The following is a 24,223-nucleotide window of genomic DNA, read 5'->3' on the forward strand; positions in this document are numbered from 1 at the left end:
TTCATGTATTGGAGAAGGAAATGGCAACCCACTCCAGTGTTCTTGCTTGGAGAATCCCAGGGACAGGGGAGCCTGGTGGGCTGCCGTCTATGGGGTCGTACAGAGTCCAGACATGACTGAAGTGACTTAGCAGCAGCAGCAGCAGTGTATACACTGAATTTCCCTGGTGACTCAGAAGGTAGATAATCTGCCTGCAATGCAGGAGACCCAGTTTGATCCCTGGGTCGGGAAGATCCCCTGGAGAAGGGAATGGCAACCCACTCCAGTATTCTCGCCTGGAGAATAGTGCTGCTTTCTCAATTTGTCTCACTCTCTACTTGCCTTCCCCCTTTGGGTCCACATGTCCATTCTGCATGCCTGTGTCTCCATTCCTGCTCTGAAAATAGGTTTATCAGTACCGCTTTTCTAGATTCCATATATATGTGTTATTGTACGATATTTTCTCCTTCTGACTTCCTTGACTCTGTATGACAGAATAATTGTGTATCTTGAATAGTCTGGCATGGAATCCCTTCCCCCCATTGATTTCAAAGCATGTAATTCTTTCATATGCTTTTTGAAATGACAGTATATGTCCTATGTGATTGCTAAATCCAAATCATAGCCTCCTCCTGGCCCCCGAACAGCCTGACATCACTGTTGTGTCACCTGACATCACTGGGTGGGGATTCTGATGGGAGGAGCTGATGGACACCCCACTTGATTCCAAAGCTACAGTTTCTGAGAACCCGTTCTGCATACCACAACCCTCTTTGAGGGGAGAGGGGTGAAAAGAGAGCAAGGTGTTGAACCATTGTTCAGTCCCAGTGGGCACTGCCTCCCATTATATGAACAAATTGGCCCTTGATTCATCCTTCCTTTGGGTTGACTTGTTTTTAAGGAGAAAAAGTTAGGATTGTTTTGGGGAAAGTCTTCCTTTCTTGTTCATCTTTCCCAAAAGTTTTGTGGTGGTATTTCTCCATTCCAACCAGCTATGTTATTTTGAGCATCTCTAACTTCCAAAAAAAAGATCCAAAAAAAAGATTTTTTAAGACTGTACTTAGAAAAGCTCACATTTCAAGTTTTTCTTAAACTTTCTATACTTTCACAGAACCATTGAAATTAAAACTAGAAACACCTTGCAGGTCACCTAGTCCATTTCCTCATTTTATAGATAAGGAAGTGGAAGTGCATTGAAGTGATTGGGTTTTCACAGAGAGAAGATGAAACTTGAGATCTCTGAAAAGAGGCTTGTTCGGAACTAAGCCTGTTCTCAGATGTCTCACCACCTCCTGAAGGGCCTTGTCCCTGTTTTCTGCCCATTTTTGAAGATTCTTATTTAAAATGTCCAGCTAGATTTGATTGCCTTTAAGGTCCCTTCAAACCTTAAATTGTAGGTTGTAAGATGTGGGTATGTATTTTTCTTTAAAACCCAAAGTCCACCCCAGGACCTTTGTAGTTAAGTCACTGAACCTGAGGCAGGGAACTTGAGCTGTAAACTCTTTCCTAAAATCTTCCATTTAGAGTGAGAGGGCTCAGTGGTAAAGAGTCTGCCTGCAATGCAAGAGATGCTGGTTCGATCCCTGGGTCAGGAAAATCCCCTGGAGTAGAAAATGGCAACCCATTAAAATTCCATGGACAGAGGAGCCTGGTGGGCTCCATTCTCAGTTGGATACAACTGAGTGTCTGAGGACACAATCATAGGATTTTTTACTGATAAAATACAATGTAGAAAAAGAAAAGTGCATAAGCAAATGTGTAATTCAATAAAAAAGCAAACAAATATCTGCCTATCACTGATGTCAATAAATAGAACTTTGTGACAGCACCCCAGTACCACTTTCCAATAAGTCTCTCCCTTCTGTGTCTTTTTCTTTTTTCTGTTTTTATTTTTTGGCCCTGTTGCATTGCATGTGGGATCTTAGTTCCCAGACCAGGGATTGAACCAGTGCCCCCTGAATTGGGAGCATGGAGTCTTAACCACTGGACCACCAGGCAAGTCCTGAGTCCTCTTTTTAGTTTCACCACCTATGTGTGTATCCGTCGATACTGAAGTCTTATCTGTTTTTGAACTTGATGTCCATGGAATACAACTGTGTTGTTATTTTGTACCTTGCTTCTCTAGCTCAGTACTCAATGTTAGGTTTGTGAGATATGTCCCTGTTGCGTATGATTCTAATTTGCTCTGTATTCTTCCATTAAAACAATATATGCATATACCTCAGTGTGTTTATTCATTCTGCTACCAGCTGGCATTGCGTTGTTTCCAGTTAGAAGCTGAACAACACTGCTGTGACCACTCTTGTCCAGAGTTCTGCTACAGACATGAAGCATCACTTGTGTGTAGTCTCAGAATGGAATTACTGAGTGACAATCTTCAACTTTATTCAGTTCAGTTCAGTCAGTTCAGTCGCTCAGTCGTGTCCGATTCTTTGTGACCCCATGAATCACAGCACACCAGGCCTCCCTGTCCATCACCAACTCCCAGAGTTCACTCAAACTCACGTCCATCGAGTCGGTGATGCCATCCAGCCATCTCATTCTCTGTTGTCCCTGTCTCCTCCCGCCCCCAATCCCTCCTAGCATCAGACTGTTTTCCAGTGAGTCAACTCATCGCATGAGGTGGCCAAAGTATTGGAGTTTCAGCTTTAGCATCAGTCCTTCCAATGAACACCCAGGATTGATCTCCTTTAGAATGGACTGGTTGGATCTCCTTGCAGTCCAAGGGACCCTCAAGAGTCTTCTCCAGCACCACAGTTCAAAAGCATCGATTCTTCAGCGATCAGCTTTCATTAGATAATGCCAAAGTGTTTCCCAAAGAATCTGAACCAGGGGTCAGTGTGTGAGTCCCTGTGACTTTACATCTTCACAAAAACTTTAATTATCTAGTTTTCCAATTCTTTCCAGTATTGTGGATATGTAGTAAATCTTTCTTTATTGCCTTTAGATTATTACATACCATCTGCTGCCAACATTCTAGTATTTCTTCTAGCTCAGACTCTGTATCATACTATGCCTCTACAAATAGTTTACTTTTTTTTTTTTTATTTTATGAAGCCATAGCATGAAAGTACTTTTGTTTTTGTTTCTGTTTGGCCACACCACTCAGCATGAGAGATCTTCGTTCCCAGGCCAGGGATGGGACCCACACTCCCTGCAGTGAAAGCGCAGTCTTAACCGCTGGACTGCCAAGGAAGACTTCCAGTTTACTTTTGAAAATGGAAATGCTGGTCATTGTCACTAATATTATGTTACCTGATAGTTTGAAAGTTTCGATTCTTTTTTATTTGGCTTTGTTTATAAGAAGTAAAACAACAACATCAACAGTTAAAATTATCCCTCAAATTGGGGCCTGTTATGATGGTTCCTAATTTTTTTCAACTGCACAGTAAAAACCATTGTCAAAAACTGTATCAGTAAATTGAACTTCCTCCTGAAAGGTCAAGGAAAATGGAAGTTTATGTTGAAGTAGGAGAACCATTCAGAGCTATTAAGGATTTGATGATATAATTGTAAGTGCTTCCTCCTAATAACGGCCTTAAATTTCAGTTCCCTAGCCACTAACTAGTACACACGCAGATGGAGTGTTTGAGTAAATAAAGAACATGGAATGTTTTAGTGCTCCATGTCGGGCCCTCAATTTAGCTATCTAAAGGCATTAGAGACGTTAAGTGACAGGCACTGCAGTTTTCCATTAGAAAATGCCAAAATTGGATTGCTTTCCACTTTAAGTAAGAAGTTTGAGTCCTGATGCGATTGAAAAGTGTTTCCGATCCCAAAGTAATAACTTTGTAATTTTAATGGCACAGTGCACTCTAAAACTTCTATAGACTTGATAACTTTCTTTTATATAAACTAACCCTTACAGTTCTGTAGTAAGTGACTTTTAAAGAATGCTTCATAAGAGCAGAAATTTACTCAACAAATACTAAATAATTTAGTGTCTGATTCACAGAAGTGTTTACTTAATGCACTATTTCTAGGAAAAGTGTGGTTGGAATTTCAAGTGAAATAGTTTGTAATTTGGTCTTTTTCATTACCTGCAAGGCCTATTCATGTCTTCCCTTACAAAACATTGTAAACATGACACATTATCTGAAAAACTTAACATTCTACTTTTTTGTGAATTGCAACTTTTCAGGTTTCCCATCATAGTTCTTTTTCTTTTCTTGGCTTTTCGATGTAGACTTTTACCTTCAGAACTAAGTGTTAGACATTTTAATTTCTGAATATGACCCAATAGTGAATGAAGAGTGAATGAGGGAGTTAACAAGTGAGTCTGTATTCATTAACACTTCATCTTTGAATGATGAGTCGTGGTCTGTGTAGCTTTCTGAGAGGATGAGCATACTCTGATAAAATTATACTAATTATCTTTTACTGCCAAACCATATGATAAGATGATTGGGGTATATGTGTGTGTACTTGTGCAGCTGGGGGGTTTTTTGGCCTACAAAAAGAAGAATGAGATCCAGCCAAAACCCAAATCAGAACCTTTGGAAAGCTTCCTTACAATCTGATTTTAGCTAATGCCTGCACACTTTAACACATTGTCTAATGCTTAGCGTAAAGACTGGCTGTCAGATTCCTATATGCTATTCTGGGCTTACTCACTACAAAGTACTTCATTCTTAGATCCCATGGGTCCTGCTACAGATTTCAGGATTTGCTGCATTAGGGGGAAAAAATGTGTTTCTATATTAGTATGGCAGGTAAAAAAAGAAAATAGAACATAATGCATTGATAGGAGAACCAGATTTCTGGTTGGCATTGGTCAGTCCAAAACAGACAAATTAGACAGAATTCCTAGAAGAGCACCAATGATAACTGGAGCATGGGAAGGGCTGACTGATTTCTAAAAGAAGGAGAGAAACAGCGTGTTCCATTATGCTTGAAGAGGGGCCAACAGGGAGGGGTATGATGAGCTCTCGTAGGAATGTAAAAACCAAGAGGCACAGAGTGGGCTTGGCATGGCATTGGAAGGATTATCCAGGAATAATGTAATAAAGTCAAGAAAATCCTCAAACAGATTAGAGTCTAGCAACAGCTTCATGGAAATGATAGATATTTTTTTCCTTTTTGTTATATTCACTAGTATGTTGTATTTTTTTTTTTTAGATTCCACATACAAGTGGTATCAATACAGTATTTGTCTTCCTCTGTCTGACTTATTTCACTTAGCACAATATCCTCCAAGCCCATCTATGCTACTGCAAATGGAAAATTTTCATTCTTGTTATGTCTGAGTAGTATTCCATTGTGTGTCTGCATGTGTGTGTGAATATATATATATATATATATATTCTGACCTGGAGAATTCCGTGAACTGTATGGTCCATGGAATCACAAAGAGAAACGACTCAGTGACTTTCACTTCACTTCATACATATATATATCCTTTTTTTATCTTCTCAATCATCTGTTGATTGACTCTTAGGTTGCTTCCATGTCTTGGCTGTTGTAAGTAGTGCTGCTATGAACATTGGAGTGCATGTATCTTTTCAAATTAGAGTTTTCTCCAGGTATACACCCAGGAGTAGGATTGCTGGATCATATGGTAGTTCTCTTTTTAGTTTTTCAGGGAACTTCCATACTATTTTCCATAGTAGCTGCATCAATTTGCATTCTCACCAATAGTATAGAAGGGTTGCCTTTTCTCCACACCCTATCCAACATTTATTATTTGTAGACTCTTGTGTGTGTGTGCATGTGTTTGTTTTTTTAATTAATTTTTAATTGGAGAATAATTGCTTTACAATGTTGTGTTGGTTTCTGATACATCAACATGAGTCAACCATAGGTATACATATTATTTGTAGATTTTTTGTTGATGGACTTTCTGACTGTTGTGAGGTGATACCTCTTTGTTTTGATTTACATTTCTCTAGTAATTAGTGATGTTGAACATCTTTTCATGTGATTGTTGACCATTGGTATGTCTTATTTGGAGAAATGTGTATTTAGATCTGCTGACTTTTTGATTGGGTTGTTTGTTTGTTGTTGTTTGATTGAGTTGTGTGAGATTTTTATATATTTTGGATATTAACCCCTTGTCAGTCACATCATTTGCAAATATTTTCTCCTATTCTGTAGGTTGTCTTTTTGTGTTTTTTTTTTATGGTTTCCTTTGCTGTGCAAAAACATTTAAGACTATTTAGATCCCATTTGTTTAGTTTAGTTTTTATTTCCTTTGCTTTACAAGACAGATCCAAAAACTATTGCTATAATTTACATCAAAGAGTGTTCTGCTTGTGTATTCTTCTACGACTTTTATGTTCTTACATTTATGTCCTTTATCCATTTTGAGTTTATTTTTATATGTGATGTGACATTAATTTTATAAAGAGTGACATTTTAATATCATACTTTCTAGTTTCCCCAGCACCACTTATTGAATGAAGAGACTGTCTTTTCTCCATTGCATATTCTTGCCTCCTTTATCATAGATTAGTTGGCCATAAATGTGTGAGTTTATTTCTGAGCTCTCTATTCTGTTCCATTGAACTATGTGTCTGTTTTTGTGCCAGTATCATACTGTTTTGATTACTTTAGCTTTTACTATAGTCTGAAGCTAGGGAGTGTGATGCCTCCAGTTGTGTCCTTCTTTCTCAAGATTGTTGCAGTAATTCATAGTCTTTAGTGTTTCCATAAAAAATTTTAAATTATACTTTAAATCTGTGAAAAATCCCCTTGGTATTTTATAGAAATTGCGTTGACTCTGTAGATTGCCTTGGGTAGTATGGTCATTTTAACAGTATTAATTATTCCAGTCCTAGAACACAGTATATCTTTCCAGCTGTTTGTGTCATCTTCAGTTTCTTCCATCAGTATCTTTTTAAAAATACTTAGTTTATTTATCTATTTGGCTGTACTGAATCTTCAGTTGAAGCATGCGAACTCTTAGCTGCAACATGTGAGATGTAGTTCCCTGATCAGGGATCTAAGCCAGGCCCCCTGCATTGGGAGCGTGGAGTTAGCCACTGGACCACCAGAGAAATCCTCCATCAGTATCTTACAGTTTTCCCATTACAGGTCTTTCACCTCCTTGGGTAGGTTTATTCTTATTATTTTTGATGCAATAGTAAATGAGATTGTTTCCTTAATTTCTTGTTCTGATTTTTCATTGTTAGTGTACAGAAATGCAACAGGTTTCTGTATATTAATTTTGTATCCTGTAACTTTATTGTATTAATTGATGAGTTCTGGTAGTTTTCTGGTGGCATCTTTAGGGTTTTCTACGTATAGTATGTCATCTGCAGAAAGAGACCATCTTACTTGTGAACTAGAATCTGAGAATCCACCTGCTGCCTTGACTTCATCACCACTGATGACTGTTCCTGCCTGATAGGTGAACCCTTGTCCAATCCTGCTGTATAGCAGTCAGCCCCACTCAGACCTCAGTGGAATGCCACATTGGGTTCCCAGGTGGCATATTTGTTTAGTTTATATTCCCTTGCTCAGCCATGGTTCCTAGAACAAACCTGTGGGTTAAGAAACATAGGACTAGAGGAGCTGGTGGCATCAGCTCCACATATTATGCTAAAATGTCCCTCTAGATTTGAATTCTCCATTTTCTAATGGTAGCTTCTCTTCAAGGATCTTGTTCCCCCCATTTCGTCCAGGATACCACGGTCTAGCCTATCAGATCTTCCTCACTTGAAACCTTTGTGAGCAGAGGCTGGGTTTCTGGTTCCTTCTCTCCCAGCAGGCTTTTTTATTTGTTTGTGTTTTATGGGTTATTTGTGTGAAAAGTATTATAAATCTATCGCAGTGCAGCACTGACTGTGTTAGTTATGTACCGTGGCTAACTTTGTTGAACTTAAGAACAAATTGGACTTATAAACAGGCTCTTGAAACAGAACTCATTTGTATGTAGGGAACTCACTGTTAATGTATTTCCTAATAATATATGCATCAAGAAAGAGATCAAAATGAAAATTAGGAAGTATTTTGAGCTGAATGAAAATAAAAGCTCAACATTTCAAAATTTGTGAGGTGCTGCTAAAGTATCTAGAGTGAAATGTATAGTATTAAAGTTTTCATTAGAAAACTTTTCTCCAGAGAAAAGATATGAAAGTGAAAGTGTTAGTTGCTTGGTTGTACCCAACTCTTTGCGACCCCATGGACTATAAGGCTACCAGGCTCCTCTGTCCATGGGATTCTCCAGGCACGAGTACTGGAGTGGGTTGCCATTTCCTTCTGCAGAGGATCTTACTGACTCAGGGATCGAACTCAGGTCTCCTGCACTGCAAGCAGTACCATCTGAGCCACCAGGGAAGCCCCACCACATCACTTAACGTGGGACATGAACCCACGACTCTGAGCTTAAGGGTCTTATGCTCTACCAAGAAAATGGATAGATGACAAATAAGCACATGAAAGAGTCTCAGTATCCTCAGTCACTGGAGAAAAGCAAACTGAAATCACTGAGAGATGCCACAGTCCTCCTATTATAACTACCAAACTTAGAAAGCCTGACCATACCACATGGTGGCAAGGATGGGAAAGAAGTGAACTCTCATCCATTGCTATTGAAAATGTAAATTGGCACAGCCGCTTTAGAAAATGGGCTGTTTCTTTATAAGTTAGACTTACACATACCAAATGGTCCATCCATTCTATCTCTAGGTGTTTACATGAGAGAAATGAAAGCTTACATTCATACAGAGATTTATACACTAATCCAGAGGAGCTTTATTTGTAACAACCCAAAGCTGGAAATACCCAAGTATCCTTCAGTAGGTGAATGGAGGAGTGCAAGGGAGAGACTGTTAAGGGATGTAACGAGACTTGGTGGTGAAGAATGTGGTCAGTGTATTGATTGTGATCATGGTTTCAAAATCCATGGATTTTGGTATTTGTGGGCAGTCCTGGAGTCAATTCCAGTGGAGACCAGGGGACTACTCTATTCGGAGAGTACATTTTTGGACTTCCCAGGTAACACTAGTGGTAAAGAACCCACCTGCCAGTGCAGGAGACTTAAGAGACACAGGTTCCATCCCTGGGTGGGGAAGATCCCCTGGAGAAGGAAATGGCAACCCACTCCAGTATCCTTGCCTAGAGAATCCCGTGGACAGAGGAGCCTGGTGGGCTACAGTCCATAGGGTCGCAGAGAGTTGGACACAATTGAAGTGACTTAGTGTTGTTTCACAATTGTGAATATCTGCCAAAATATGTCAAGATTGCATGCTCTAGGCTATGCAATTTTATGGTGTGTTAAAACTCTTTAAAAAATAAATAAGAAGACCTTCTCTGGCAGTCTTGTAGTTAAGACTCCACGCTTCCACTGCAGGGGACATGGGTTCAATCCCTGGTCAAGGAACCAAGATCCCGAATGCCAGGCAACACTGCCAAAAAATTGTTTAATTTTTTTTTAAATGAAATAAATAAGAATAAAGCCAAAAAGAAAGTACGACTCACTATTGAAATTCATAGTAGTGTAAACATTACTGGAAAACTGTTGCATGCTAAGTCACTTCAGTCATGTCTGACTCTTGTGACTCCATGGACTGTAGCCTGCCAGGCTCCTCTGTCCATGGGATTTTCCAGGCAGGAATACTGGAGTGAGTTGCCATTTCCTACTGCAGGGGATATTCCTGATCTGGGGATCAAACCTACATCTCTTATGTCTCCTGCATTGGCTGGTGGGTTCTTTACCACTAGCGCAACTGTTAGGTAAATTAATTAAATTTTTTAAATTCGTCAGTGGACACTTTTTAAAGCAAAGAACCCCTTTGTAAAAGTAATCTTCACTATTGAATATATCTTTTTTTTGACTCCTAATGTGATGCTAAAGCTAAAACTCCAATACTTTGGCCACCTCATGCAAAAAGTTGACTCACTGGAAAAGACTCTGATGCTGGGAGGGATTGAGGGCAAGAGGAGAAGGGGACGACAGAGGATGAGATGGCTGGATGGCATCACTGACTCTATGGACATGAGTTTGAGTGAACTCTGAGAGTTGGTGATGGACAGGGAGGCCTGGCGTGCTGTGATTCATGGGGTCGCAAAGAGTCAGACATGACTGAGCGACTGAACTGAACTGAACTGAATGTGATATACTGTATTTCCTTGAAGAGAGTGCACATCCAGTCTGCTGGAGTAATGATAGCACACTTCCACTTCTTTTCAAGAGCCTTTCATGACAGTAGTAGTGTTATGGTAGCTGTACTTTGTCTGAAGTGGTGGAGGGCAATTGCGATAGATAAGTGGCTACATCCACGCCATCATACACAGTCCGTTTAGTTCCCATGTTAAACTACGCATTGTGATTAGATGTTTAACCGCTTGGCGTCTTGGCCAAATTTCAGCCCAGAAACTTAAACACGTGCTTCATCAAGGCAGCATTGCCAATACTTCTGAATGATTCATTTCCTCTTAACACAAAGCTCAGTTAATACTAGCACTGGGACTGAGTATGTGTGAAAGTTCCCTTTCAGTCCACTAACAAAATCAAAACTACCAAGTTTTAAAGTGGGTATGTGTTTTGAGTTTTGGGGGTGTTCCATTAAAAGACCTGGCTTTGTTTCCACGGGGTCTAAAAAGACGCAGTAAGGGGAAAGGAGAAAAGTCAGCCATAGAAAACGACTTTCCAGATGTTTTATGAGTTCAAGTGCTAACTGATCATAAGATGCTAACAGGCAGTTCTGCGCCCTTCAGCCTGGCTCCATCAGGGTGGTGGTTCACAGGAGGTCAGCATCCTTTTCGCTGTCTGTCTGACTCCGGGAGCCGCGATGACCCAGGCTGGCTTGCTCTCTTTCAGGGTGTGAACGGCATGTCTGTGGATGAGAAGCCTGACTCCCCCATGTATGTGTATGAGTCCACAGTCCACTGCACCAACATCCTCCTGGGCCTCAATGACCAGCGCAAAAAGGATATTCTCTGTGACGTGACCCTGATCGTGGAAAGGAAGGAGTTCCGGGCCCACCGAGCTGTGCTGGCCGCATGCAGTGAATACTTCTGGCAGGCGCTGGTCGGACAGACGAAAAATGATTTGGTGGTCAGCTTGCCCGAGGAGGTACAGTACTTTGGTTTGTTCGTGTGGTTGCTAATAGAGGCCTGCTGACTGGGAGGTGGACCTGGAAGATGGGTGCAGTGTCACATCCCCACTCGCGGGCTGATGATCAAGTTACCCACATGTTAGGTTTGTGGCTGAGCCAGTTTCTATTTGATGCATTTCAAGTCTCGGAAGCATGAATCTGAACCTCACCTGTGGCTCGCAGCCTCTCGTAGTTTCTAGTTCACTTACTCTTCGGGTTTTGAGTCGTTTGACCGAAGTTTAGTACAATCCTAGATGTGGGATCTGAATCACTGGGACTGCTGCTATGATTTTTCTCTTTCAAATGGTTGAAGGAACACTTGACTTCCCTTGAGAGTAAAAGAATGAAAGTATTCACAGCACCTTCCTTGCCCAGGGGGCAAAGTAAAAACAAGCCGTCGTTTTCACAGTTAATATAGTAAGATTCTAAGAAGTGTAAACTGTGCTTTTCTCACCATTGTTGAAAATACCCTACTCAGGTTTCTTAATTACTTTGGGGAGTCCAGTCACTTCTGTACCTTGGGGACACTAGTGGATGTACTTGCTCTGTCCAGAGATGATACTCAATTGACTAGTTTGAGCTGCCAGCACTCAAAAGATGGGCTTCATGCTGACAGACCATTAAATTGGTCACCCCTTTGAACTGCATATGCTGTTTCTCTTTTTCCATCATCCTGACTCCTCTTCATTTTTGTGGGACTAAGGGTAATACTGAGCAACCTTAGGTTTTGTGTTCAGGCCAGAATCGTTTCCTGTGCACCACCAACACTAGGGCCACTGACAGCTGCGCAGGCTGTGCACTGCACAACTCACATCCATAGTCTGTACAAAGAGAGCCCCAGGGTTGTGCCATGATCCACAGAGCAGCTCTTCACAGCACTCCTAGGAGAAACCAAGGACCCAGTCACCCTGAGGGAATGATGGGTGCAACTAGCTTTAAGTCCCAGAGGTCATAAATCCAGTGCCTCCAGAGGCCTAGAAATCATATAAATGAATAAAGCAGGTTGTATATAAAAAGTGGGCTTCCCTAGTGGCTCAGATGGTAAAGAATTCTACCTGCAATGCGGGAGACCTGGGTTTGATCCCTGGGTTGGGAAGATCCCCTGTTGAAGGGAACAGCTACCCTCCCCAGTATTCTGGCCTGGAGAATTCCATGGACTGTATAGTCCATGGGGTTACAAAGGGTCGGACATGACTGAATGACTTTCACTTTCGTTATATAAGAAGTAGGCAATGGTGAGGCAAGCACCTGCTCTGCAGAAAGACATTCAAGTTCAACCTAAGAAACAAACATACACACTACTATATACAAAATATAAAACAGATAAACAGCAAGGAAGCTAGGGGAGCTTTATTGATACTAGTCAAAATGGACTTTAAGACAACTATTTGCACAGGGAGCTAGATTCAATATCTTATAATAATCTATAATGGAAAAGAATCTGATAAAGAATATAGATACATATATATTTCTATATATAAATCTGAAACACTTTGCTATATACCTGAAACAATTTAAATCAACTTCTTCAATTTTTAAAAGTCCCTCTATACCCCTCTCCCCTGCCCACAAAGAAAACCAAAATAGACAAGGAGTCAGAGGGGTCACCAGATCCACTCTCCTGTTAAGCAATGTCTGCAAAGCAGGAGAGTGGCTGGCAAAGTGAGGGTGACACAGCAGTTTCACGTGAATATTCTTTGTTATGTACCCATGTGAAAGGCTTCATTACTACTCCTCACACCACTGGCAAGAGGATAACTAAAAAGGTCCCAGTACAAGATGCCAAAGAGCCAGTCAGCTGAAGGTCATGTAATCGGGGTTGGGGTGGGGAGGGACGTTTATGTGCCAAGTGACGTGCGAAGGCCAAGGAGAGGCAGCTGCCTAGTGACTCGTGATCCTGATCTGCACTGTCCTCATCTGTGTTAATGGGCAGCTACTTAATCCATCATGAGGTGATAGGATTAATATAAAACTCTCAATTTAAACTAGTAGGACTTCATCAAATGTAAGACTCTTTCTTCGTCTCTAGAGGGGCAGGTGTCAAGAATGCCTTTTGAATTTACTTTTGCTCTAGAATTCTCTGAAAATATCTGACAAGAATCCCACTTATCCAGAATGGTTTTGGGGAGGGGGTGGAGTTTACAGTTAATTTACTATCTGTATCTGTTTGAGAACCACCTAATTATGTTTTTTTACTGCTTTTAAAAAGTTAGATTATTTTAAAATAGATTTACAAATGAAAGCCATAATTTTTGTAATTTAGTCTCTCTTCCATGACTGCTGACCACATCTTAAAACTCCCTGGACCCTGGACCTTATAAGCCCTGGCCTCCCCCCGTCCCAGTAAGCTCTGAAATCCTTGTCTAATCCCTTAACCTCTCTGAGCCCCAGTTCTTACCTGTAAAAACCCGTAAAATTCTGAAGTCCTTAAATTATGTATCATAATACAATGCCAAGGCAGTAAAACCTAACCTAGAAGTTTCTTTTTAGATCAAATCCCTGATGATCACTTATTTCCTTGGCACTGGGCACTGTAATCAAAGGCACACTATAGAGATATCACACAAAAATCTGCTGTTGGAACTTTTCGGTTGTTTGTGTTCCAGTTAAGTGAGAATCTGCTAAACGCTGATTTTCTTCTTTCTAGTCGTGTGAAATGATTTCTGCCCCTGTGTCATCTGCACTTCCAAATCATTAAAACATTCTGGTTATTTATGCGCCTGAAACCTTCAGATATAACTGGATGTTTTTTTTCCTTCCTATGATATGTGAATTCATATTGTCAGTAACCCAGCTCTAAGCACCTCGCTGATGGGCATGCGAGCAAACTCCCATGGCATTTTCCTTTGTGGGTCAGTAATTTTTTTCTGAGACCCCCTTCCAAAGCCTGTCCCTTTGCTCAGAGCCCCCTCCTGTAGCCCCAAGTACTGGGTATTGTTTTCCCTTCTTGCTGTGTGCACACTGCAAGGTCCTTGCAGGCTCAAAGATCATTGTCCTACTTAGCTCAGTGAATGACTTCATAGAATTCTGGATTAAGTGGTGAATAAACAATCATCACAAACACGACCTTGAAAAGTAGCTGCCTGGAACTCACTGGCATTTGGTTCCTATGATGTAAGCAAAAGCTTTTCATTAGCTCCTTGGAGATCTTCATCATAATCCATCATGGTCAGATCACCTTCTGGCCCTTGCCCCAGCCTTGGTCTCACTTGGCTCACTTCTGTGCTTCTCAACCACCGAGCTTCTCATTGACCAGCACGGCCAAATCCAAAAGCTCCATCTTTGGCTAGGAAATCTCCAGATACAAACTGCTACCCCTCCCGCTGCCCTGCTTAGTCAGCTTAGGCCAGACCCAGCTCCAGCCTGCAGCTGCTGTCCACTTGGGCAATTCTAGCACCCAAACCCTGACCCCCGATGGGCAGCACCATTACCTGCAGAGTTGAGCCCACCACAGTGCCAGTGTAATCTCTCAACTGAAAGGGGCCTCCTGGAAGTCAAAGAGTCAAGAAATTGTCTTCCTTTCCCCCCCCTAAAATGGAATGACAGATAGTCCCTAGGATTTGTGTGACTTGAGTGTTGGCTCCTCATTGAAAAGCACATCCAGGAATGTGTGTTAGCAAAGACTAGGGGATAAGGCGTTGTCCTTAGTGCTTTGATTCAACAATGAGACAGATCATCTGATGTATAATGAGACAGATCATCTGATGTATAATAGTAAGCGTATTTCGAGTAAAGAGATGAAGAGAAAGTGGTTAATGTGCCGAGCATAGCAAGGCCGTTCTTGCTCTGTTGGCAAGGATGTGGAGGAAGGGAAACCTTTGTGCACTGTCGTGGGAATTAAATTAGTAGAGACATTGTGGAAAATAGTGTGGAGGTGCCTCAAAAAATTAAAAATAGTAGAACTACCATGCAATCCAGCAATCCCACTTCTGAGTCCATATCCAAAGGAAATAAAATCACTATCTCAAGGAGCTATGTGTACTCCCATGTTCATTGCAGCATAATTCACAATAGCCAAAATCTGGAAGCAACCTCAGTGTCTGTCAACAGATGAATGGATAAAGAAGATGAGGTCTGTATGTAAATACACACATACATACACACAAGAGAATATTGTTTAGCCTTAAAAAAAAAAAAGGAAATCCTGATGTTTGTGGCAACATGGATAAACATGGAGGACATTATACTAAGTGAAATAAGCCAGACCAAGAAAGACAAATATTGCATATTCTCACTTATTTGTGGCAGATAAGGACTGAGCGACTGAACTGAACTGAACTGAAGGAAAAAAGTCAAACTCATAGTAACAGAATAGAACGGTGGTTACCAGAAGCTGCGGGGTAGGGCCAAAGGAGAGATATTGATCAAAGGGTACAAACTTTCAGTTATAAGATGAATAAGTTCTAGAGACCTACTGTACAGCATGGTGACTGTAGCTAATAATAGCATATAGTATACTTGAAATTCACCAAGAGAGTGGATCTCAAGAGTTCTCACCACACGCCCAAAAATAAAAGATAGCTATGGGAGGTGACAGATAACGTTCATTTGTTTTTAGTGGTAATCATTTCACAGTGTATACATATATCAAAACATCACATTATGTACCTTAAATATATCCAGTTCTCATTTGCCATCAATAAACAAACAAGACGGAGAGAGGTTATTGCCAAGGCTCTGGTACCTTTCTCTGGGCTTGTTTCCCGGGTTCTCTCACTCTCCAGAGAAGGGGACGTTTCACCCAGGGAATGGCTGAAGGGTAGACGTACGTACGTATGGCCCCTTCAGCCTGACCTTAGGTTTTCATAAGTGTCAATATATTTCAGACTTCTGGTCACTTACCGTCTCTACCTTTTGCTTTTCCTGTGTCTTTCACTTTCTCTCTCCCTCCCAATGTTTTGTGACAGATCTTGTTTTGATAGTGCTAAACAAAAGGGAAAACTGACCCAAAAGGCTTCTGAAAAAAAAATGGCATTTGTTATGAAGTCTCCACCACAGCGTGCAGTAAAGAATGTCCCTGTGTAGTGCCGCTGGGCCAGCAGGGAAATGATGGAATCTTCTTGTCTGAAAGTTTTTAGAGGCAATGAAAGCCATTAATGTTTCTGGAATGGCTTAGGCCCAGTTTTTTTAAAGAAGCAATAAGACAGGCATGATTATCTTTAGACAGTGCTTTCAGGATGTCATACTACAGAAAGTGCTCAGTGCTGGATGAGCAGAGGATGCCCACAGCATTCTGAGCCCGAGAGTGATTCTTGTGGGGGTGGGGGAGGTCTCTGGAACGTGGCCTGACCAAGAAACGCAAAGCACTCCCCCACCCTGAAGCACAGAGCCAGCCTTTTGGCGTCCCCTCATTCATCGCCTGGACAAACTCTGAAGAAGAGTAGGCCAGTTTTAGGAACTGAGGAGCATCAGCCGAGAGGGGCTGGGAAAACCACAGTCAGAACGTTGGCACTGAGTGCACTTGGGGTCTGGGGAAGGCCAGGCAACCTCCGTGAGCTTCTGTTTCCTCTTTCATTCATTCATCCTGTAAATGCTTATCGAAGGCTGTACCCGGAGACAGCGTTCTCTGTGCTGGATGAACCTGGAGAACACAACAGAGCTTACATTCCAGCAGGGGAGAACGAGAGATAGAAAATAAATAAATACAACATGGACTTTGTTAGATGCCACTGAGGAAAATAAAACAGGGAAGGGGGCTAAGGATCATCAGGGTTCAGATACTGCCATTCTAAATAGGGTGGTCAGGGAAGGCCTGATTGGAGGATGACTTTTTTTTAATGTATTTATTTATTTTATATTTGGCTGCATTGGGTCTTAGTTGCAGTACGTGGGAGCACATGGGATCGTAGCTGTGATGCTGACACTTCTCCCTTAGTTGCGGCGCACTGGGCTTAGTCACTCCGAGACATGTGGGACCTTAGTTCTCTGACCAGAAGTCGAACCTGTGTCTACTGCTTTGGAAGGTGGATTCTTAACCACTGGACCACCAGGGAAGTGTCTGAGGGATGATTTTTGTATATACGCCTGAAAAAGGTGAGGGAGACAGCCGTGCTGACCTGTGGATCCAGGTGGAAGGAATAGCAAGGAAGAGGCCCTGGGGCTAGAACCGCCTGGCCTGTTTGACACACTAGAAACATGAACAAAGGGTATGTGGAAGGTGGCACAGCAGAGAAGAATCAGGGACAGGCAGGGTGCATTACCTTTCCTTGGAATGAGCTGGGAGGCCAGTGGAGGGTTTCACAGGGAAAGGTAACTGACTGCTGGATGAGGATGAATTGAAAGAGGACAAGGGCGTAGCAGGGAAAGCCTTGAAGATGCTGAGGCAGCAAACCAGGCCTGACATGAAAGCCCAGACCAAGGCGATAGCAGTGGTGATCAGTGTTAGATTCTGGTAATTTTTTTTTTTTTTTAAGTTTGCAAGCATCTGTTTGTTTGGCTGCACAGCTTGAGGGATCTTAGTTCTCTGACCCAGGGATCAAACCTCGGTCCCATGCAGTAGAAGCATGGGGTCCTAATCACTGGACCATCAGGGAACTCCCTCTGGTAATATTTGGAAGGTAGAGCTTATGGGATTATTCTGTAGATTAAATACAGGGTGAAAGAGAAAGAGTGAAGGATAACTCCAAGGTTTGGAGACTGTTGGGAGGATGAAGTTGCTGTTACCTAGGATTGGTGAAAGCCTGAAGGAAATAGGTTTCAGATGGTGCGGGTGGGGCAGGATTAGGAGTTCTGTTTTGTACATATTAAGTCTGAGATGCCTATTAACATCTAGGTAGAGTTGTCTGCTTGGAGAAGGAAATGGCAGCCCACTCCAGTGTTCTTGCCTGGAGAATCCCAGGGACGCGGGGGAGCCTGGTGGGCTTCCGTCCATGGGGTCGCACAGAGTCGGACATGACTGAAGCGACTTAGCAGCAGCAGCAGAGTTGTCTGCTACACAGTAAGGATATACACATGTCCTACTCTTTGAGACCTCATGGACTGTAGCCTGCCAGGCTCCTCTGTCCATGGGATTCTCCAGGCAAGAATACTGGAGTGGGTTGCCATTTCCTTCTTCAGGGGATCTTCCCTACCCAAGGATCTAACCCGGATCTCTTGCATTGCAGGCAGATTCTTTACCATCTCAGCCACCAGGGAAGCCCTTTCAGAGTTGTCTGCTACACAGTAAGGATATACATGACTGAGATTCATGGGAGAAATCTAGCCTGGAGATAGAATTTTAATACAATAGTATTGGGGATTATGTGAACCCGGGGCGAATTCATGTCAATGTATGGCAAAACCAACCAATATAATATTGTAAAATAATTTGCCTCCAATAAAAAATAAATTAATTACCAAAAAAAAGAGTATTGGGGATATTGAAAGTTCCAAGACCACACACAAATGCCAAATGAATAATTATAGATAGAAAGAAAAAAGAGAGAGTGGTCTTAGGATTGATTCTTGAGTCTTTCCAGAACTAAGAAGTCAGAGAGAAAAAGAAGAGGTGATAGGGTAAACCAAGAAAGAGCAGCTATTGAAATAGAAAGAAAAGCAAAAAAAAAAGTGTAGTGTGTCAGAAGCCAGGTAATGAAAGTATTTCAGGGTGGAGCGAGTGATCAGCTATGTCAGATGAAGTTGATAGTGAGCTAAGGTGAAGGTTGAAAATTGACCATCCAGTAATTTGGAAGCCATTCATGATTTCGTTGAGCACTTGGGAAAGCAATAGGAGCAAAACCCAGTTGGGTTCTGTTCTAGAGAGAAGAAGAGAAGTGTTTGAAGAAGCGCACATAGGTTCCATTTTTTTAAGCCTTTGATTTAAAGCGAGTAGAGAGGTGAGCCAGAAACCAGAGGGAAATAGAGTCACAAGAGGTTTTCTTTGGGCTTTTGTTATCAGTAGGGAGAAATTCCAGCACATTTGCCCCTGAAGATGAAGATTATCGATATTCGGTCATATCCAATTTTCCTCTCTTTCCCACACACGCAAGAAGACCACATTCACAATCAGGTGTGCTAGGTAACTAGATCCAGCCAGTAAAAGGTGAGAGGAAGTCACTTGTCACTTCTAGCCTGAGGCAGTAAAGAGTAAGCCTGCATGTTCTTTTGTATCCGTTGACCTGGTGTCAGAGAACTCCTAGGTGGTGGAACCACAACCCCGATTCTTGAGTCACTGTTGGAGGAGAGCCATCTGACTCAAATCAGACTGTGACATGAATGAGGAATTAACTTTTATGTTAAGGCATTAAGACTTGGTGTTTGTTGGTTTGCACAGCAGAGCTCATCCTGACTCATACTTGGGTGGATGGGAAAGTTCCAAAAGAGAGAGAAAACTTTCTGATATGGGAGACAAAAGACTAGTCCCTAAAGTAATTGCTCTTGAGGAGTTGAAAGAGGGTAGGATCTCCTGAGCAAGTGGGAATACTCAACTTAGCAAGGTTCATCCTTCAAATTGATGGAGTTGAACTGGATGATCCCTGGCTACCTAGCCTAGGCGACAAGTTGATGGTCTTTGAATTTTTCTAGGTTCCTACTGGAGGGAGAGAAAAAAAAATCCTGCAGGTCAGAAAGAGAGGCAAGATGTTTGGATTGAGAGGTAGGGAAAGACCAGGGAGATGGGAAGTAGATTGGTCTGGAAAGGAGAGAATCATTCGGCCTCAGAAGAGATGTGAACTCACCTCTCTTCTCTTTGTAAATCCTCCCTGACCTTTTGGATATGGTCTTACGAGAGTTCACAGATGACAGCTCTAGAGCTGTAGAACCCCTGGGCTATTTGATAACCTAGAACACAGACAGCTTGTAGAAAATGTAGATCACTACTCTATGACTATTTCAGAATTTTCATTTAATGACCTCAATGTCCATGTGTGTATGCAGGGAGTAACAATTCTGGGCAATGGTTTCCTTTTAAGTCTGCTCTTCAGATTAATGAGTTGTGATAAGTTAAACTTCTTGGAAGGATGGTGCTATATTATAGACAGTAGGTGTTATTATTCCCCTCGAAGGAAAGCACAACCTTCTCTGATGAAATGACTCTTACCTCAGAGTCCTCATTATAAAACCTGTGGTGCAATTTTCCAAGTTGCATTAGTGAGACTTGGCAGCAGATGAAAAAAAAGCGAATAAATAATAAGTCAAAATATCCCAGGTAACTCCTTGCTGGCAAGTAAGAAGTTTTCAAGTCTTAGAATCATACTGATAATTTTGAACTGCCTGAAGGCAGAACATATTTATAGTTACACAGAGGTGACTTCCAGCCCTGAAATCTGGGCCTCCGTCTCAGATGGGGGTGCAGTAAAAGCAAAACCACAAAATGGGGTGCTAATACTATTGTGATTCCATCTCTGAAGGCTGCTTAGTGGCACTGTTACTGAGGGAAGGAAATCTGGAATGAAAATAGCCACAGCAATAGCTAATTTTAAAACTGAAATAGATAAGCTATTTCCAAACCTCTTACATTTTCTAAATCCTGAGGCCAGTAAGTCCTATTTAAAGAACTTTAAGCAGAGATGTGTTCCTCTTTTGGCATAGTAGAAGGAGTTGAGCAGACAAAAAACTAAGACCTGTCTGAGAATTATTTTTAAGTGACCTGATTTCAAAGCCAGTTTTAAGACTTTCTTTGACTATACCTATTTCCCCCTGTATAATGTAGGATGAAAACGGTCATCAACATTTTAAAATAGGTCCATTTATAAAACCTTTGACAGTAAAGTTGTTTGAATTAAATTTTGTAGAAGTAGTTTCCAGTGTATCTATTCATTTAAAACTCTCCTCTCTCTATGAATTAAACATCCGGTACATTTCTTTCTTCGCCCTGTCATGGAATCTCTTAGCTATTTCAATTAAAATTAGTAATAGCTTTAAAGACAAGAGTTCAGAGCTGTAAAGTTCTTCACTTGATCAGGAATCAGAAGTATTATTTTTGTCATATTTAATCATAGAACCCAGGCCTTTAACAGGATACTTAATTAAACTTTTAATTCATGATAAGAAGTTAAATAGCACTTGGGACGGTTTTTTCAAAATTATTTCCACTTCCCATCCAGCTTACCCCAAAAAAAAAAAAAGGTGTGATAGACATAATAGCTGTGAGCCAGGGGTATTACAGGTCATGCCAACATGAGCTGGCAGCAAGCCATTGTCCAATTAGCATGGCTTTATCGATGCAGAGTAATCACTCTTGAGTACAGGGTTGAGTCACTCATGGTGTAGTGGTACTTCACTTGAGCCAGTGCTGCTTAGAATAGGTTTCTTGTTCACTGTTATTACCTGCTCTCCTTTGCCAATAAAAGCACAGGACCATTTAGACTGCAAGCCGAACAGAAGAGAAACATTGATTATAGATCTCATTTCTCTTTGCTTCCTGAAAACTGAGATTGCAATTAAACAGTGAAAGCATGGTGTGTTTTTTAAATGAGTTACAAGAAAATACAGTTTCCACACCAAAATACTCAGAGTTGGAATCCAAGAATCGGTTTTGATTCTGTCTTTTCTTGGCAGCTCTACCACTTGGCGCAAATGGGAGGATATCAGTAAAATTACCTAATCATTTTAATGGATTCACATTCCATTCAGAAACTTGGAATGTCCCCAAATGTCTTCAGGTTTCGGCTCTATTGTCAGGGTGTCCGTGACATTTCTGGAGGTGTTCTATACAAGCAGACAACTTTGGAAAGGGACCCTTCTTATGGTGAGAACACCTGGAATCTTGGTTGGACAAGTTGTAAACCAGGAAATTGATTCAGAAAATTCCTGAATAAAAGAGAGCATATCCAGGCGTTGTAGTGGTATGTGGTTTTCAGTAGAAAAGGCTGTTCTTAGAAACACAAAAAAGGAAAATAGTTGTTGGCATTCATCAGTTAATACCTTTCTGTTTCTTTTCTTGTTTGTTTGGGTTCTTAACCAAATCACAGACCAGACAAAGGGGTAGATTGGTTTTGCTTTCAGGGAGCAAGTAAACAATGGCACTTTTGGTTTCCTGATATTTCAGAAGTGTTCTTTTTTTCATTTACTCGGTACACATAGTAAAATCTTTCATTGTGCCATCGACTCCTCAAATATGTTGACAGTCTCTCTCACTGGCACTGGCACCTCTTCCGAGCTCACTGGTGATGCAGTGAACTTTCCTGTCTGAGCTGGACTTCGGTGTGCAGCCTGGCAAAGGCTGTGTGTGAAAAAGTAAGAGCGTTCAGCACCCTGGGTGGGACTGAGCCAGGCCCTCAATGTGAGCGTGTTTCTTGACTGATTGGCAGCACAGAGAACTGGCAGCTGTTCCCAAGCAAGCCAAAAAGTTGGCCCGGGGATGGAAAAAAAAAAAAAAAAGGCTGGGAGTTAGCCAACAAAAGATTTCTGAATTTAGAAGGAAATCAAAGGAAGGATACGGAAGGTCACAAATACAGGCCTCCAACTTGTTGAAGTAACAACGATTTCATTTTGTCTTCTGCTGTATAGAGAAGAGTATGAAATAGATGTCATCACTACTCATTTTTTCCCGATTCTTTCTGAGTCTCCATTTTTGTTCTCTTGGTTTATTTTTTTATTTCTCCAGATGCAAAGCCGAATGACAGGTTATTCTTCCTAAAAGTAGTATAGGGATGATGCTATTTGTAGAGGTGGCATCGGCAACCAGAAATAGGTAAAATAGAGCAGGTCTCAGAGAGCGTGGCCGCATGCATATGTCCCAAACTGTGTGGAGTGGCACAGGCTGGGATGGAGTTACGTACCCTCTGACTTCTCACAACTCATCTACTACTCTTAGTTTATTACTTACTAAAAGAGAAAGGTGAGGAAAACGGGAAAGTTCCTAAAAGACCTGGAAAATGTCTGCTGAGAAATAGGACCCTCAAGGGACTCGCTCTGTAAAGATAAGCAGTCTTGTACCACGTGAGACACTGTCATATTTGCTGTCATTCTTCCTTCCAAGGAATACCCTAGACTATGTGAGAATATTCTTTCTGCCAAGCAGAGCTGTTGTATCCCAGGAATGAAGTGGTACCCTGCAACTAGGAAGGTGGGAAGATGAAAAATGTGGACCACCAAGATTCCGGGTAAGAAATATGCAGGGTTCTAAGAGAAGATGTTTGAAGCACACCTTTTGTAACTCTGGGATTTGGGTGGCAGCTGACTTAAATCCCTCAGATTTGTAGGATATTCATGGGGAGAAATGAGATGACCTTTCCAAGTTCTGTTCAACAGTCTCTCCTTGCCTCCTTTGAGGCTATTACGGTAGATGTTGACCAGATGTTCTTACTCGCTAGCAAAAGAAATAGTATCCTGGCTACATGTGGGGGATCTCAACTCTCTTCAAGGAGACTTTTATAATAGTGCAAGATGCTGGACACTGGGGTAGGGTAGAAACAAACACAGAATTACCTCCAGAGATGTATGTGTGCGTTTAAGGGACAAACGGATCCTTTAAGCCTTTAAGATGGCTTAAGGACAGTAGTACTTCATCGAAAAAGAGGAATGGACTTGGGGGCCTTAACTTAGAAATATCAGATAAGACCATCTCCTCCAAAGAGCTTACAATATATTAATAGTTGAATAATCAAGGCAAACCATAGAAACCAAATGATGTGAACAATTCAAAAGCATTCGTTGTAGATGCCACACCACGTGTTAGCCATTGTTTTTGCTGCTGAGGTTCCGAAGGGGTGATGGGATGGGATTTTCCTTCCACCTCCTAAAACCAATTCTCACAGGATTGATCAGACTTTCTCAGGGAATGAGAAAAGAGAGATCCTTCAGGAAGGGTTGCTGATGCGACAGAGGTCCCAAAAGAAGCAATAACAGGGCCTTGAGGAGTCATCTCTGATTAGCACAAAGGGTAGGTTTGGGGAAATAATTCAAAATAGGATCAGATTCCATGGGGCCTTCCTATGAAAGAATAAAGTTTAGACAAAAAAATTTAATCTTGATTGAGTAGCCAATAGTTGTGAGCCAAAAAGTGAGCCCAAATGGAACATGATAAAAAGGAATGTAAGGAATAGCTCTCTAGCAGTGGAATTTTGGATGGGTGGGTTTATAGACTACTCCAAACAGAGGGCACAGTCAGGAGACTCACCTGGTCCCAACATGAACTGACAGTGGTTTGTGCCTGGTGATGAGCTGGGAGGTCCCAAAAACCGAGCGTGGTACTCATCAGTGGAGAGAGAGGCTGTCCAGCATTCGTGTGTATCTGTGGCGCTTTATATGTTCACAAGGCACCAAGACTGCACAGCTGATGATAT

General features: G+C 41.6%; 1 protein-coding gene across 5 annotated transcripts in view; it reads left to right on the forward strand.

Moving 5' to 3' along the window:
• The window catches only part of BACH2 (BACH transcriptional regulator 2), a 393,216-nt gene that overhangs the window by 289,419 nt on the left and 79,574 nt on the right, over positions 1-24,223 (forward strand). For 4 of the 5 annotated variants that reach the window (XM_055433461.2, XM_088840711.1, XM_055433465.2 and 1 more), the window contains one exon: positions 10,742-10,996. The exons of the other annotated variant lie outside the window; for it this stretch is intronic. In XM_055433461.2, the coding sequence (XP_055289436.1) occupies positions 10,742-10,996 (255 nt within the window). The remainder of the gene's footprint in view (positions 1-10,741; positions 10,997-24,223) is intronic. 5 annotated transcript variants of the gene reach the window in all.

Source organism: Moschus berezovskii, chromosome 10 (genome assembly GCF_049115385.1).
Source record: "Moschus berezovskii isolate FMDL1 chromosome 10, NW_MosBer_1.0, whole genome shotgun sequence".
NCBI lineage: Eukaryota > Metazoa > Chordata > Mammalia > Artiodactyla > Moschidae > Moschus > Moschus berezovskii.